Source organism: Panthera onca, chromosome B4 (genome assembly GCF_046562875.1).
Source record: "Panthera onca isolate mPanOnc1 chromosome B4, mPanOnc1 haplotype 2, whole genome shotgun sequence".
NCBI classification, from domain to species: domain Eukaryota; kingdom Metazoa; phylum Chordata; class Mammalia; order Carnivora; family Felidae; genus Panthera; species Panthera onca.
Window position 1 is genome coordinate 124,996,850 of NC_138345.1, and position 16,837 is coordinate 125,013,686.

The following is a 16,837-nucleotide window of genomic DNA, read 5'->3' on the forward strand; positions in this document are numbered from 1 at the left end:
ACATTGTCTCTCTCTCTCTCCTTCAAAAATAAATAAACCTTAAAAAAAAAAAAGAACCAATCAATTTGTACTCTCAGTGTCACTGTCCCTGTTCACCGGAGTCTCCTCCAAATCAGAGAGCTCATGGACATTTTAGACGATCCCTGGTTTTGGTTTGTGTTTGATCAATATCAGTCCTTTCAGTCATATGACCTCCATCTTTGCTTCTCACACTCTTCTCCCACAGAAGATTCTAAACAAATACATTTAGACTTTCTTCCTTTGCATTTCCTCATACTTAAATGTGACCATAACAATGCTCTGATCAGGGTGAGACTGTGTTATTGGCACATAGTGGAGTTTTTTCTGCAAGCTTACTCCACAGAGACTGAAGGCATGAAGATCTAATACATTAGAGAGATCAAGTCTTGATCTTTGTGTTTCTAAAATTTTTCCCATTCCGTTTATGGATGTAATGGTTGTTCTTAATTTGCTTAAATCCTCTTGTGAAACCAAGTCTGTTCTTTTAATGATAACGATATCTGCCAAAGCAGCTTGCCTAGAAGTCTCATTGATAAGGCCATCAGGTTTTTCTTCTGCTAAATGTTTTAATCCATATTTTGAATCCAAAAGTGTTATGATCTCAGCAGGATAAATATCAATCCCTAATTCAGCATCAACCCCAAACATAAAAGCCACAGCACCAGGATCTGCTAATCCAGTGGTCTCTAATGGTATGTAATCAAAATTTCCCCTCTTCTGCATCAAATTCTCATTAGCTCTAAGGCCACCGTCCTTTACTGAACAGCAGAACCAACCGTTTCTAAGTCCTAACATTTCTTGGTAGGACTTTCCACCTTGGCTGACAGCTAAGGATTTATCCACTGCACTTCCTTTCTCAAGTTTATTTAAAATAACTATTAATCTTTTACTATGTTACTCTGTCTAAATATAGTTCAGAAGTATTGTCTTCCTAGCACCTAAATACCCGGTGATAATTGTGACTGGGATCTTAGCACCAGGACTAGACTTTTCCTTCATCTCAATGGGGACCAAATCAAGACAGCCCTCCTCTGCCTGCTCCTCCTCCTCATCCACAGGTCCAATAGCCTATAACGTTCTGGCCAACTGCACAGCATGCCTATCCCTCATCTGAAGAGCTGGGACCCCCCATGTGTTATTTAGAAGTGTATTGCTTAATCTCCAGGTATTTTGGGATTTTTCTAGCTATCTATTTGTTACTGATTTCTAGTTTAATTCCACTGTGGCTGAGGGCAGATATTGTATGATTTCTATTTCACTACATTTGTTAATGTGTGTTTTATGGCTCAGAGTGTGGTCTATTTTGGTGAATGTCCCATGTGAGCTTGAGGATTAACTGATGGCACTGTTGAGTTCAACTGTATCTTTACTGATTTTCTGCCTGCTGGAATCTATTTTTTATAGAAGGGTGTTGAAGTCTGAATTGTAATAGTAGATTCTTCTATTTTTCTTTGCAACCGTATCAATTTTTGCCTCATGTGTTGTTTGGTGCATACACATTAAGGATTGTTATTTCTTCCTAGAGAACTGGCCCTTTATCATTATATAATTCCTTTCTTTATCCTTGATAATCAAGTGAAAGAGGAGAAGACAATGGGTAAAGATAAGACTATTACTCTGGAGTTCCATCATGAAAAATAACATGCTTTCTCACCAAAAATCAAGGTTTCTTAGAAACTATCACAGAAACTCTGTGTTGCACTGATGACACTTGTGCCCATGGCTGAGAAACTTTGAGCTAAAGCACTAGCTAGAAAATGGCAGATCCCCGCCCCCCCCCTCAATGATTCAATTACTCAGAAGACTCTGTTTTGAGGAAAGATTTATTGAGTGCTATAACTCTCTCAGGAGTAACCTTCAAACAGCACATTCTGGGCTACCTGAGGGAAGATGATGGTCAGGGGCATTGCTTTGAGATGATGGATGAAGGGAAGGGAACTAACATAAGTTGAAAGCCTGTGATGAATCAGACACTATAACAGGTGCTTTGACATGTATTTCCATCCAATAATATAGCAATATTTATTAAATACTTACCATTTTCCAGTTATCTCTTTTGACCTTCAAAACATGCCAATGAATTGGGTCGACAAGTATAGAATATTGCTTAAAACCATAGGCCAAAGTGCCTGTATTTTGATTCTGGCTCTACTCCTGGTGTGTTACCTTGGGTGAATTACTTACCATCATGTGATTCAGTGTCTTCATCTGTGAAATGAAGACAGTAGGAGCTTCCTCCTCATAGCTTCTTTGCGGGAGGGCAGATACAAAGAGCTCTGTCATCATAGGCTAATACTGCCATTATTAGCCATATTACAAGTCAGGAAACTCAAGCTTGAAAAGCTGTGTCTGGGGTCACACACCCAGGACTTTGTCACCTTGGGGTGGAGTGGTACACAGTGAAAGAAAATTTGACTTGGATGAGTAGATGCAGTGGGGAGTGCATTGAAGTGTGAGACAAGGAGATCTTCTCTAGAAGACAGCCTTGCAAGGGAGTCTAGATATTGTAAACAAGTGTGGTGGAGATGGAGTTTCCCCAAAATGAATATTTTTCCAAATTCATTTGCCTACAGAGGCATCCCTACAGATTGCTTTTTACAGACAAACATGCAGAATGGGTTCTCCTGGGAAGATATATGAGGAAGACCCCCCCACCCTAGTCCCACCCCAAGCATACATGATGCATCATGAGCTATTTTGGTTCAGGTTAGGGAGGATAACCTGGTGAAACCCCAAGGCCATTTGGTGGAAAGAGCTTTCTTTTTTTGCTTTCTGTACAGAGCTAGTCTTTGTAAACAGAGTTTCCCAGACAGGAAGAGGAAACTGGGTTCCAGTAAAAACAAGTCACTTGAGGAGAGACAGGAAGGAAGTTGTGTGAGTGTTTGGGGCTACTCACTTTGGTTATGGATGGTCTTTTAGTCCCTTCCCAGTGGCCAAGGAATTTAATTAACACTGGAATAAAGCTGAGAAGGACTCTATGAGCTTCTAGAACCCCACCATTGATGCCTTGGGAGAGACATCCCATTGTGCCTAAAGCTTCCCATGCTTGCTATTCATACCAGCTGGGGGATTTAAAACCCTTTCTGACATCTGAATTTTATATTATGTTTAATTTCTTCAAAGTCTTCTGTGACTGTTGTCTGTAGGATTCATAATAGTCATGCTGATGTGGGCAGGACAAAGGGATTATCCCCATTTTGCAGATGAGAAAACAGTCTCTAGGAGAACACATTTCCTTCCTGAGGTCACATAGTTGGTGAGTGGCAGCGCTCAGGCTGAACTCAGAGGCTCATAAGGAGCCTGCTGAATGGCGCGAGGCTGGGAGCGGACAGGTGTTGGTACCAGTGCAGCTATGGGGAGTGAGGCTGGACTCAGAGGTGTGAACATAGCGGCTCAGTTTTCTACCTTTGCATCCTGCTGCCAGCCCTGTGCCATCTTGTCACAGGGGGTCTCAGATATTTATTAAAATGTGTTAAAAGGAAACCAACAGAAGTCAGGGCTGGCTTGGCGCCAGAAGAGGGATAAGCAGGAGTCCTGGCTGGGGAGAGTCCAGGGCACTGACATGGGGGTCTGGTGCACTGCACGGTTTTAATGAAAGACTGCTGGAGGCATGTGCTTGTAAACTGTACAGCACAACAGCAATACAATATGTGGCTCTGCCCTGTTTCAGTCAGAAAGGAAGATCCTGGGACCAGGAAGCAGAACGAGATGACTTTTTCTGTCTCCATGTTGCCCTGCTGTGTTGTCAAACAGTGACCCTCCCGCATCCCTCTGTATCTTTATGCCTGCCCCATCCTCCCATCCCTCCTGCCTGATACCCCAAGTCCTTCAGGTGCACAGTCATCTTCCCCCATAAGGTCAGACCCCTTGGATGCGGTTTAAGAAAGACAAATGGAGGCAGCGTAGGGAGGCAAGAAAGCTTTGCAGTCTTGGGGTTGCTTACACCAAGGCCTCCTGCATGCACCCTGGGCCTTATGGCAGCTCCCCTTCCTTTGCCCTCCACCATGGCCCAAGCCACAGGCCCAGGTGTGCAGTTTGGATGAGTCATATTGGCTCTTCAGAGAACACACAGGGAAAACAGTCTGCTCCTGGGATGCTGAGACAGGGCCCTGAAAGAGCTTTTAGGTGTGGAATCCAGGCAGCAGTGCCCCAGGCTGTCAGAGAGGGTGCTTTGTTCTTTCTCCCCTCCACCTGGCTCAGGTGGGCTGTCTTCTACTCATCCACATGAAGGGCTGCCAGCTTCTCAGCTGCCTCTTGCAGCCACCAGACGTTCACTAAGGGACATTGCCACTGTTTCTGCAAGTGCAAATGGTTTTTGTTTCTGGGGAAACTCTTCAGTTTTGAGTAGTTAGCTTGGGAAGAGCGTCACCTGGTAAGTGCATCTGCCATGCTGAGGAAATACCAGTGAATAATAGCAGTAATAATGATGATAATAAAAATGGTGTACTTTAACAAACACCTATTATATGACAGACACTGTTTTAAATTTTTTTCATGTTTATTTGTTTATTTTGAGAGAGAGAGAGAGAGAGCGTGTGCATGTGTGCGTAGGAGTGAGCAGGGGAGGGGCAGACAGAGTGGGAAGGAGAGAGAATCCCAAGTAGGCTCCACGCAGTCAGCACAGAGCCTGATGCAGGGCTCGAACTCAAGAACTGTGAGATCACGACCTGAGCCAAGATCAAGAGTTGGACGCTTAACCAACTGAGCCACCCAGGCGCCCTGCCAGACACTATTTTAATCGCATTGCATGCCTTACTTTGCTTAGTCCTCACAGCAAAATGAGGTAGGTATGATAATATTTTAGGATGAAAAAGCTGAGACTCGGGGAGGTTACATACTTTTCCCAGGGACAAAGTATGTCATGGCAAGCACATGACAGAACCTGGATTCTGTCACTGGCCTTTCTGACTTCCCAGACCAGCCTGGTTGCCACTAGTCCTCAAGGTTTCCCTCAGATGGTGAACTGGGAGTAACTTCATTTGTGCGTGTGGATATCATATAATGGCCTTTGCTGGTGTGTCCTCTCCCATGGAAGGAATTCCATGAGGCTGCTTGAGGCAACGTGCATACTCCTCTACCCATCCTGCCATGGGCCATGCCGGCCCAGCCTGTGAACCTTCATCAGTGCGCTCTGGGGACCCTTGACCTCACCTCCTTGTCCTGTTCTGGTCTCACTGACTTCTTTACTGTTCCTCAGACACATCAGGCATTCTTCTGTCTCCAGGTTTGTGCTTTCTGTTCTTTAATTCTGGAATGTTCTTCACCCTGACTTCATTCAAGTCTGTGCAAATATTACCTTAGCTGAGAGACTGTCTCTAACTTTGTGTATAAAAGAGCATCCCTTTCTTCTCTCACCATCCTGGGCTTCTATCCCTTTCCATTGTTTTGAGCTTCCTCATAACCCTCACCACCACCTGGCATAGTCTACAAATGGACGCTTGGCCAGTGTTGTTCCCTGCCATGTTCTCCATGTTTAGAACACTGTGTGGCCTGTGAGGTACTCAGTAAATAGCTGTTGATGACTATACCAGTGAATGAAATGTCCCAGGCACACTACTCCAGATCATGAAGCCAATCTTACATTGCAACTTAAGGCAAATGTTGACATATCAAAGTAGAAACTGATAAGAAAAAAATCCAGTGGGTTATTATTAAATACAGTGGTTAAAAATAGAGCAAACTTTTTTTAAATAAGAAAAATGTTTTTCTTATGCTCTTATACAGATTATATGCATATAATTATTGCATGAATATTTGGGATTTTGGACTTGAACCCAGCTAGAGTTACTTGCTATTATCTGTATGAAGGTGTGCATTGAGAACTCCATGTAGAAATTGTACATACTTTCTCCATGAAGTTTCCTAACTATTCCAGTAACAATCAATACCTATTCCTTGAAGATGCCTTGAAGAACACTTTATCCATACCTCTGTAATAAATAAGGCAGCTAAGCCAAAATAATTTAAATAAACACTGGATATGAAATCTAGCAAATACAAATTAAAATTTTTCTTTTGAAATTCTATAGCTAGATGACTGGACAATCCATATACCCACTCTCAACTTCTCTTTGCATGAGGGTGAAATAATGCAGTCAAATTTCATTAATTCAACAAATATTTCTTGAGTATTTACTATGTGCCAGGAACTTTCACTGTATTTTTGATAGATCCTAGAACAAAACATACAAAAGATATCTGAGCTCATGGAGTTCATATTCAAGTGATAATGGATATTAAAAGGAGTTGCTTAGCATCAAATGCCAAGTTAATATTAAATAATATAGCAGATGTGAGCTGCCCTCCTACCATCTACCTTCCCTTGCCCCAAGTTCCAGAGCCTCAATTATGTTTTGGTGTCTACCTCTTCCACATGTTTCTGGGAACACTGACCACACTCATAACCTCAGGAATAAATCCTCACCATGCTCCGTAACCCATTTGCCAGTGGTTGGGGTAGAGTTGGGAATGTGACCCAGGTCTGAAACAATGCAATGATGGAGGAGGGGGTTTACAAGAGAAAAAAGAAGAGATAGACTCATTTTGCCTCTGGAAATTGTCATATCCAGATGTTACATCTGGATCTGGCACATAGGAGTGAAGTCATTTCCTAAACCGAAGAAGAAGGGAACACTGAAGACACAGAGCAGAGAAATGGAAAAGACCTGGATTTTTTATAATAATGTCAGTCACAAACTCACCCAATTCTAAAACCTACCCCACCTTTGGACTTGCTGCTACATTTCTGAATTATTGAAGCCACTATGAATTAGCATTTTCTGTTACTTGCATCCAAAGGTACTCTAATTGATATAAATTATTATCATGATTCCATTTCTCTTGCTTATCAGCAAGATCTTTGGGAGTTGAGTCTGTTTCATGTTTATGCTTGTATTTGTACTACTTGGCATATATAGCACTATGTTTAATATAAAGTATATTTCAATGAAAATGTGTCTACAATCATGTATTTATACCTTTGTATATATGTGATTTTTTAGACTTTTTGCAGGTCTCAGGTTCAGTGCTTTATGCAACAGTTATATAAGAGAATGATAAATACCAGCTTACTTCCAAAGGTTTGGATATTGAAGACACAAAAATTTTAAAAGAACCCCAATTTCAAAACCCATGTAGTTTAAGTGCAGGTTCTGAGATTCAGTATTCCTGAGGTGGGTTTATTTGAAGCAATGGCCTGTGGCCACACAAATATCTTTTATAAAGCCCTATGAGTATGGCTGAGGTTACAACTCCACTTAGTAAGCATGGATGTCCGAGCCCTGAAGTTGGCTGTGTGTTGATGCCAGTAAACGACAGTTAGGGTGGGGTCCACTCTGCCCCATGATTTTGGTTGATGAGGTCATGGGAACCGGACAAGGTTGGCCTTGGGTCCTGAGCTGACAGCCTGAGGTATAGTGATGTAGTGTGTGCATGTCATGGGCCAATTACTCTGCTTTCACAGGTGGAGAAGCTGAGACAAAAACAGCAGAAAGACAACTGGTCTACCTCAGGAGAACACAGGATTTATGGGGAGAATTCTCATTGCTCCCCTGAATGTACCTGCCCCTCCACTGAGAGGACCCTTCAATTAAATTCTTCTTAATTTTCAACACTTATTCATTGTTAGGCATTGTAAGGGATATAAAGATAAGAAAGATACAATTTTCCCTCAAGGTACTAACCATTTGGTGGAGAATATAACAAGTGTCTAATTCATTTTTACATATGTTCTTTCAGTCATTCATTCATTCCTCCACTCATTCAGCCAACTTCTAGAAACTTGAAATAATGCAGCAAGTAATGCAGAGGTGGTCTCTGCTTCAATGGAGCTTGTATTATAACAGAGAAGACATATATTAAAGTGTTAACTACCTAATCAATGACTTAACTACATTGATGATCTGTGCCACAAAAGAAGGAAGTACGTAGAACACTAGCAGAGCTTTAACAAGAGGTATGATCCAAATTGGGGATGCCACTACCTCTATTTACAGATGAGAAACTGCATGGGAAAATAAGCCAGTTGCTAGAGATTACTCAGTTAGGCATGATGGAGCCAGATTGGCTCTCTCCAGAGTTCTTAACCACTCTACTCTGCAGGGAGATATCATGAGCTCCAGGATTGCCTTGGAGCAGGCAGTTGGATAAATAAGCCTGGGCCCTGGAGGAAGCTTCTGTGCAGGGGCTGTACCACAAATGAGAAAGCAATGAATACCAGCAGAGAAGTACACCGTGCTGAAGAGGGACGTTAGGGAGAGACTGCATCTATCTGACAGAAGCACAAATGACTTCCCAGGGAGGTTACCTTTACCTTTAGAGCCTGAGAGAAATACAAAAGAGTTTCTGCAGTGAGACAGAGATCAAGGGTATAAAGGGCATTCTAAGAAGAGAAAAGAATGTGAAAAAGAAGTTGGCAGAGGCAGAATGGTTACTTAAGGGGACCCTGCCAGGTCATTCTTGTGCCTTGCCTATTGTTTCCAGACACCCTCAACAGCATACGGGGCTCTTACAGGCATGTGGGCACACAAAGCATTGTAGTTGGTGTTGAATATTCATTAGGACCCCAATTTCTACAATTCTTGAACAACAAAGAACCAAATTCAGCAACTATCCCACCTTGGAAACTGTGTCCATTCTTAATCCTAGTTTGAATAATGGGATTTTCGACAGGAATGTTGTTTAAGAAATGGGTGCCTAACATTGATCTAAATGCAGGGACAGAACTTCCATGATATCCTCTGGAAGTCAGGAAATCTTCAACCCACTGTCATCTCTGGCTAACACATTCCCAGACCTTTAGAACTGGAAGGGACCCAGAGATCATGTGGCCCAAAACTCCCATTGACTTGAGACTGCCTGTGAATTGAGACTTAAAATATGAAGTGACCACCCGAAAGTCATGCAGCCCTTTACTCAGGAATTTTATTCCCTCTCCCAGACTCGTCCTTTCTTCTCCCAACTCAACAGCTCCAGTAAATTTTTCTACCCTCAGGCACACACTTCCATTTATTATCTCACTGTATGGCTTTGTAATCTGCATCTACACTGCCCCACACCTTTGTTTTTGTTTTTGTTTTTGTTTTTGTTTAGAGAAAGAGAGAGAAAGAGAGAGCAAGCGAGCTAGAGTGAGTGGGGGAGGGGCAGAGGGGGAGAGAACTTTAAGCAGGCTCCACACTTAACACAAGACCAATGCAGGGCTTGATCTCACGACCCTGAGATGACCTGAGCTGAAATCAAGAGTCGGGTGTTTAACTGACTGAGCCACCCAGGTGCCCTCACACCTTTGGTTTTTGTATGTTTGTTTTGCCATGTTTTACTTTGTTTTGACCATTTGTGTAGCATCATTGCAGCACAGGAGACTCTACTAATCGATTTACACACATTATCTTTTGTAATCTTATGGTCATCCTGTAAATTATAGATATTCTTATGCCTTTTTTTTTTTTTTTTTTTTTTTACAGATGTAAAAACGGAGACTTTGGAAGATTAAAGTGGTCTCCTCCAGCTCATACAGTGGTTATTTATATGAGCCAGGATTTCAACCCGTGTCTACCTAATTCAAAGCCTGTACTCACATCCAGTCAGCTACAATGTCTCACCCGCGTCTTCTCTCTCATGGAAGCCTGATTGCTTTTAGGCTAGAAGCATTGATTGGCTAGCAGTCTATATTCTCTCTGAGACATGGGTGTCCCTACACAGAAGTAACAGGTTCGTCTTTTAGAAGTGTGCTTCTTATTGCTCCTTGGCCTTTTGGTTAAAATAAAGTACAAAAGTGTATTTCTTCCATGTGCCATCTATTTTAACAATAGCTGATATTTTCAGGCAAGACTGAAATAGACATTCATGCTGTATTATAATGGCTTTTCTTTTTCACCCAGGCAAATACTGTGATTTTTTAATATTAATTTTTGTTGATTTATTATCTAAAAAAGTTATCTAATCCGCAGAACTTTGGGGGAGGGGGAAAGCATTACTACATTGACTGTCCATTTTGGATAACCTCTCAATTTCTGTAGTTTATATATATATACCTTTTTGGGAAACAAAGAATCAATTTTATCTGGTACCCAAAAGGGTATGATGCCACATCTCATTGTGTTTTTATGTCTTTCTGATGGAGTGTTAGCAATGGCTCTTATCCTGGATCCATTTAGCCTGGCCTGGAACCAGAGAACATTATCTCCATTCCCAGAATGCTCTCGAATGAGCCTACATATCAAATTACCATATATCACCCAGGAACACCAGGACTCTTGCCACTTACTGTGAATTTACAGTTCTTCGTCCTCTTCCAAACTCCTAGCATTTCTTTTGATGTGAAAAAGCAATTTTAAAATGTACCATATCTAATATAACACATGGACATGTTCACCACACACATTCTTTTAATTAAAGAATCGGTACACTGCCTTTTGCTGACAGTTAACACCCATGCTTTAATGCCATTTTCTATTATTGATTTATGAGGTGCATACTCAAAGCAAATTAGGGAATAAATCATCGATGACATTGATTTGCTTACCAGCTCTCTAATAAATGTGTATAATTAATTGTGGGTGTGCTACCTGTCCCTGCTAGTTGAGACCTTCCCACAGTTTTGGCCTCTTCTCTCTGTTACACTCTTGGGCTTAATGGAGAAGGATTGGTGTAAACCTGAAGGCACAACACAGGCGAGAGCTTAAGCCATCAGTATGTGTGAGACCCTCAGGTGGAAAAGGAATTTTTGCACACTTTCTTCTCATGAAGAGACCGGTGGGGAGGGAGTTTCTGCTTGCGTGAGGCAGCTCATTATTTCAAAGGATTTGCATGGGGCTTAATAACACCTCTGGAACTGATTATTTCTCAACCAGGATGGCCATAGAATCAAGTGGTTTTTACTTTCATGGGCCTTGGTTTGCAGATGCCAGGTAAGAGGAATAGGTGGTCACGCTTTTGTTTCGTTGGTCAAAGAACCTGCTCTTTAAAAAGCAAGTCTTTTTTGTTTGGTTTGGTTTTTTTTTGTTTTTTTTTTTTTTTTGGGCAGGAGAGGTGCTCAGTACCCTTCAGGGAGTGGGGTCTTATGTGGCAATAGGGTGCAGTGGGGATTGTACTTCCTTTAGAGCCAGCTTGGATCAAATCCCAACAATGTCACTTACTTTCACACTTCAGTGTACCTTTGGCAAGTTATTTAACTTCTTGATCTCTGTTTCCTTGTCTACAAAGAAGGAAATAATAATAGTAGCTCCTCTTAGGGTTGCTCTAAGGATTAAATGAGATAATTTGTTTGAAGTGTCTAGACTAGAGCCTGGCACAGAGTTGGCACTACATGGTCACCATTATTATTTATTATTCTGGAATCCATGAATGGGCTTTTGTGTGTCTGTAAATCTGAAGATCTGTACAAACTTTGTGTGTGTATACATATATCTAGGGAGTGGGTCCATGATATTCATCAGAGTCTCAAAGGGATCCCACACTTCTCTAGGGTTGAAGACTTTCTGCCCTCCTTCCTATTTTTGGAGCATTTCTAACTTGGGCCCTCCTTCCTGATTTGAACATGCTATTCCACCTGCATGGGATACGCTGACCCAAATCCTCTCCCTCCTTTCTAATAATAAGAATAATAGCAACAACAACAACAACAACAACAACAACAATGATAGTAATAACCTAATGTTTACAGAGCTTCTACTATGTGGTAGATCTTAACTTAGGTACTAATTTTTCTCTAAGCCTCATTTTCACATCTTGTAGGGCTGTTGTGAAAATTAAATGAGGAAATGTGGGCAGAGGAGCTGATACTCCATTGGTATATAGGAAATAATCAATATATCCTCTTGACTTTTCTGTTTTGCATATTTTTTTTTTTGCATTCCTCAATGGATAAGAAGCATTAGGAGAATAAGCCTTTGTTGTTTTAAGACCATTATGTTCTTGGATTGTTTGTTACTGGAATATAATGTAGCCCATTCTGACAGATACATTGCTATATCCCTCAGGGCTCAGGATAATCTGGCACATAATTAAACACTCAATAATTATATATTGACCAACTCAGTGAGGGAAAGAAGAAAAGAAGTGTGGGAAGAGGAGAGGAGGAAAAAAGTTGGACATAGGATGAAGTTAACTAAAATGACTCATAAGGGTTCATCTTCTCTACAGATGGACTGAAACGATAAATATTTTTCCAATCTATAAAAATAAGGATTTTCCACAGCTTCCAAAAGACTGAGATATAATTATAAAGGGAGAACATATTTTGAGTTATGGGATCCAGGAGTCTTGGGGCATCCTGTTCTTTTTTGGGTGGTCATCAGGTTAATCCCTGAGTATGGTATTTCCAATTCTCCTTGGTACCTGTGGTCTTCTGAGAAGGGAAGACTGTAGGATGCTCTGCGAGAAGATTCTATTGCATGTTATAGTGTTGCATTGATCCAGTATTGCATTCCTGGTCTGGCACAGAAATACCCACTTCCCTACCAGTCTTGTATTGGCCACATCCCAGTTCTCATTGGAGTGTGGCTCACACCTCTGTGTGTCTGACCCCAAAGGCTCTCAGTCGTGAAGTACACTGGGTCTCAGCATACTCCTGGCTGCATGGCCACACAGAATAAAGAAAAAGAACAATTAAAAACAGATGCCTTGCACAACCACCAGGACTTCTCTCTATTTTAATCTCCCGAAGTGCTGTTTCTCAGAGCTCAGGAAGACTTTGGCTGGTGACATAGCAGTGTGAAGGACCGATGAATTGTTGGCATTCTTTTGTTCTGAGGAGAATAAACTAGTTTCAGTTAAAATAAGAACCAGATTGCCCCCAAAAATGTCTATGTCTTCAGAGTTGCCAGTTAAAAACAACTTCTAGAGTGTTTGAATGAGAACTTTTCCCAAGGATGGCTTTGGTGAAGGAGGAGAGGCTGCCAGATACTGCATCATTAACTAAATACCACAGAAAATGGCTCTATGTTTTATTGCTGTGTGTGTTAAACTATGGAGAACAAGAAATTGGAAAGCTCAGTTGTATTCAAAGAATGGAGAACAAAATGCTCCAGCTGTTCTGTTTGGGGAAGGATAATTCATAAACAGAAAAACAGGCAACACATTTTTGGATATGACTCAACAACTAGTTGGAGGCCATCATGGTGGCAGAACTCTTTTGGCCACCCAGCACCCCTCCCCACCTTCTCCCCTAAGATGTGTCTGAATACATGTCTTAATTTGATCCTGGAGGAAGTCATGTAGCATGCATGAGACTGTCAAATTGCCTTGGTCCTTCTGGGCGACTGTTTCTTGCTCATGTGGGCCTCACAGAGTGATGCACAACCTAACACAATACCAGGGCAGTTGCTGTTGCTCCTAAGTTTGAGTTTAAAAGAGAAAAAGGAAGAAAGAAAGTGGCAAAAGTGTACCCCCCACTGTTTCCTGTTAGAATCATATTTGAGCTTCCATTCAAGTCTGGAAAAATTCATCTGATGACATCTGCTTGACCTCCTGGGAAATAGAGGAGGGGTGGGGTTTGCCAACAAGATAACTTCCTCCTTCCTTCGCTTCCTGCAGCCTCCTGCTCCAGCAGCGCCCATGGCTGCCTTCCAGCTGGGCCTGGATCCTCTGCTATCGTGGACCCCACCCTGCACGTTCCTGTCTGCATCTGGAGGCCCCGCGGCCTCTGGCTGTTGGCCTACTAGAGCAAGGCAGACTTTCTCAGCCCAGCAAAGACGTTGGCTCTGGAGACAAGAAGTTAGAGAGAACTCAAGAAGCCAATGGGTAAGGAATTCCAAGGTCTTTGTGGAGCTCCCAGTGAAAAATATAGGTCAATACTTGTTTTCTGAAAGGATTCTTCTTTCAGGATTGTTGGACTCTGTTCTTGCCTTTGAGCAAAAGCGTGGCATAAGATAAGGAAAGTCCATTTCATTCAACTGTAGATTAATTGCTACCATTCAACTGTTTTTGATCTACAAAATTGGCATTTTCATATGGTTCTACCTACTACATTATGTCAACACTGTTCTGGACATTGAGGGTAACAAGAACGGTAAGAAAAGGTGCTTCAGGGGACATAGCTTCCAATAAGGGAGATGGGCATTTAAGTGAATGTCATAGAACATTGTGAATAGTCTAATTATAGAGGGTGTGACAACTCTTGCTTGTTCAGAATAGAAGATTGCCAGAATCAGTTCTAAGTTATTGCACACACTAGAGCTCCTTTGTTTAAGACTAGTTACTCTCTACCAGCTCTTAGAGTGGGGAGAAAGAGGTGTGTAGCATTTTTTAGATTCTATATATTTTTTAATTTTTAAAATATTTATTTATTTTTAAGTTTATTTATTTTAGAGAGAAAGAGAGACAGAGACAAAGACAGAGTGTGAGTGGGGGAGGGACAGAGAGAGACGGAGACACAGAATCCGAAACAGGCTGTAGGCTCTGAGCTGTCAGTACAGAGCTGGATGTGGGGCTCGAACTCACGAACTTCGAGATCATGACCTGAGCCAAAGGCAGACGCTTAACCAACTGAGCCACCCAGGTGACCCATGTAGCACTGTTTTTTCACTCATTTTTAAATTTTTGAATAATTTTGGGTTTATTGGAAAGTTGCAGAGATAGTACAGACAGTTCCCATATATCCATCACCCAATTTCCCCTAATATCTTACACTGCCATGTACATTTGTTAAAGCCAAGAAATCAGCAGTGGAATTAAACAAATTCCAGACTTATTTTAATCTTATCCTTTTCCACAGCTGTCCTTTTTTCTATCCACACTGCATTTAGGTGGGGTGGTTTTAAAATGTGTTTGCAATTTTTTTGACACTCCTTCCATGGAAAGTGGGGTCTATGTCCCCTGGAAACTGGATAGTCTTTGATGACTATTTTGGTCAATAGAGTACAGTGGAAGTGACAATGCACGACTTTCCAAGTCTAAATGGTGATTCTTCTTGAAGCCTCCAGTGTCCATGTAAGCAATCCAACAGCTCTGAGCCACCATGTTGGGAGGAAACTCAAGGTAGCCCATGCAGAGACACCACATGGGGAGTCCTTGAGACAACATGGGGAGAGATACTCAGTCACACTCCAGCCTCCTAACCCCCAGCTGCTCCACACAGTTCCAGCTTTAACCACTGTCAGACTGCAACCAAGTGAAAGACCCTGAGCCAGAGCTTGCCAGTCAAGTATTTCCTGAATTCCTAACTCAGAGATGCGGTGAGCGGTGTTACAATGATTGCTGTTTTAAGCAATTCTGTGTTGGGAGTTTCATGATGTAGCAGTAGATACGTGGACTAAGATGGTTCTACCAGCAGTCTAAATGAGGTATGAGACTCAGTCACACATAATAACCTTTCAGATGTTCCACTGTTTCATTTTTCACACATTTACTGAGCACCTACTATATCCCAGGTATGGTACTAGGTGCTATGAAACTAGGTGACTGAGATAGTTTCTGACCTTGAAGAAAGAAAAGCAGATGATTCAACAAATGGCCACACTATGATATGTTAAGGTAGTGTCATGAGAGGAGAGAAAAGGGACACATTTCCCAGGAGATGTGATGGATACCCTTTGCATGGATCAGGATTTGAAAGATGAATCAGAATTTTCCATTGGGGAAGGGGGTGAGAGTGAATGGTGCATTAAGGGAACCTGGAAGAGCTCTGCATAGCTGGAAACAGAGTTTATTTGCATGAGTGTGTGTTTGGGGAGTCAGGCATGAAAAAGAAGTAAAAGTGAAAAAAACTGAACAGGGACACCGAGGTCGAGTTTCCAGAGTGGAATCTGAGGTGGGAAGTGGAACGTCATATCTTTTAGCCTGGATCTGATTCTTCTTCTAGAAACTTCTGAAGAAGATGATGTTTAAATATTAGTTGCTAGTGCCCTTAGGAATTTGAGCTTAAAATATACATCCACTGTATGTAGCTTGACCTTCTGAAAGAATAAACTTTGGAAATGACTGGAGGTTAAGTTCCAAACCTCTGAGCAAGTCTGTCAAAGTGCTGGTCAAGAGGTTTATGAAGTTTTTATTTCCATCGTTGGTCTTTTCCACGGAACCAAGTGTATGTGTGTATATGTGTGGAGGGGGAGTGTGGGATGAAACATGCATTTTCAAAAGTAAACAGAGCTTAAGTGAAAGGAAATCTAATAAACTCTGTGAAGGCAGCAACTGAAGACAGAAACGGAAAGAAGAGTGGAAAAAGAGTGAGCTCAAGATGGTAGGGGATAAGGGAATGAGTCAGAACCCAGAAGAAAGGGGCAGTTGAGGGGGTGGAGAAAGCCTGTAGTTCTGGAACTCTGACTCCTGCTTGGGCCACTGTGGTCCCTTATTTTGCTTAATCTAATGTGAGTTTGTTTCTGTCTCTTTGAAACAGAAGAGTCTTGACTAATCTCAGGGTTATATATGCTTCTTATTTGACTCCTCCCAAAATGCAGATTTGCAACAAGATGTAATAATTTTCTCAAAGTCACACAGTAGGTAAATGACAGAACTGGATTTGAACTGGATCTTCTGACTCCAGAAGTTGGTGTTCTTTCCAGAAACTGAGGCAATGCTTGGGTTAGAAATCTTGCTAATTTCTTGGTTTTGACAAATGAACATGACAATGTAAGATATTAGGGGAAACTGGGTGATGGGTGTATGGGAACTCTCTGTACTATCTCTGCAACTTTTCTATATATATAATGGAATATTACTCAGCCATCATAAAGAATGAAATCTTGCCTTTTTCAAAGATGTGGATTGAGCGACAGTGTATTATGGTAAGCAAAAATAAGTCCGTCAGAGAAAGACAAATACCATATGATTTCACTCATAAGTAGAATTGAAGACACAAAACAGATAAACACAGGGGAAG

The 16,837-nt window shown here is 41.6% G+C and overlaps 1 protein-coding gene and 1 pseudogene across 2 annotated transcripts in view; one reads left to right on the forward strand and one right to left on the reverse strand.

Annotated features, from left to right (window-relative positions):
- Window positions 1–16,837, forward strand: part of LOC144616792 (uncharacterized) — a 163,224-nt gene that overhangs the window by 69,211 nt on the left and 77,176 nt on the right. The window contains exons 4-5 of one of the 2 annotated variants that reach the window (XR_013556538.2): window positions 9,483–9,729; window positions 13,555–13,761. Coding sequence is in view for 1 of the 2 variants with exons in the window: in XM_078449161.2 (XP_078305287.1) it covers window positions 13,555–13,761 (207 nt within the window). In the remaining variant the exon portion in view is untranslated. The remainder of the gene's footprint in view (window positions 1–9,482; window positions 9,730–13,554; window positions 13,762–16,837) is intronic. The other variant, XM_078449161.2, reaches the window with a different exon arrangement.
- LOC132695269 (zinc-regulated GTPase metalloprotein activator 1A-like) lies at window positions 61–2,304 on the reverse strand (annotated as a pseudogene).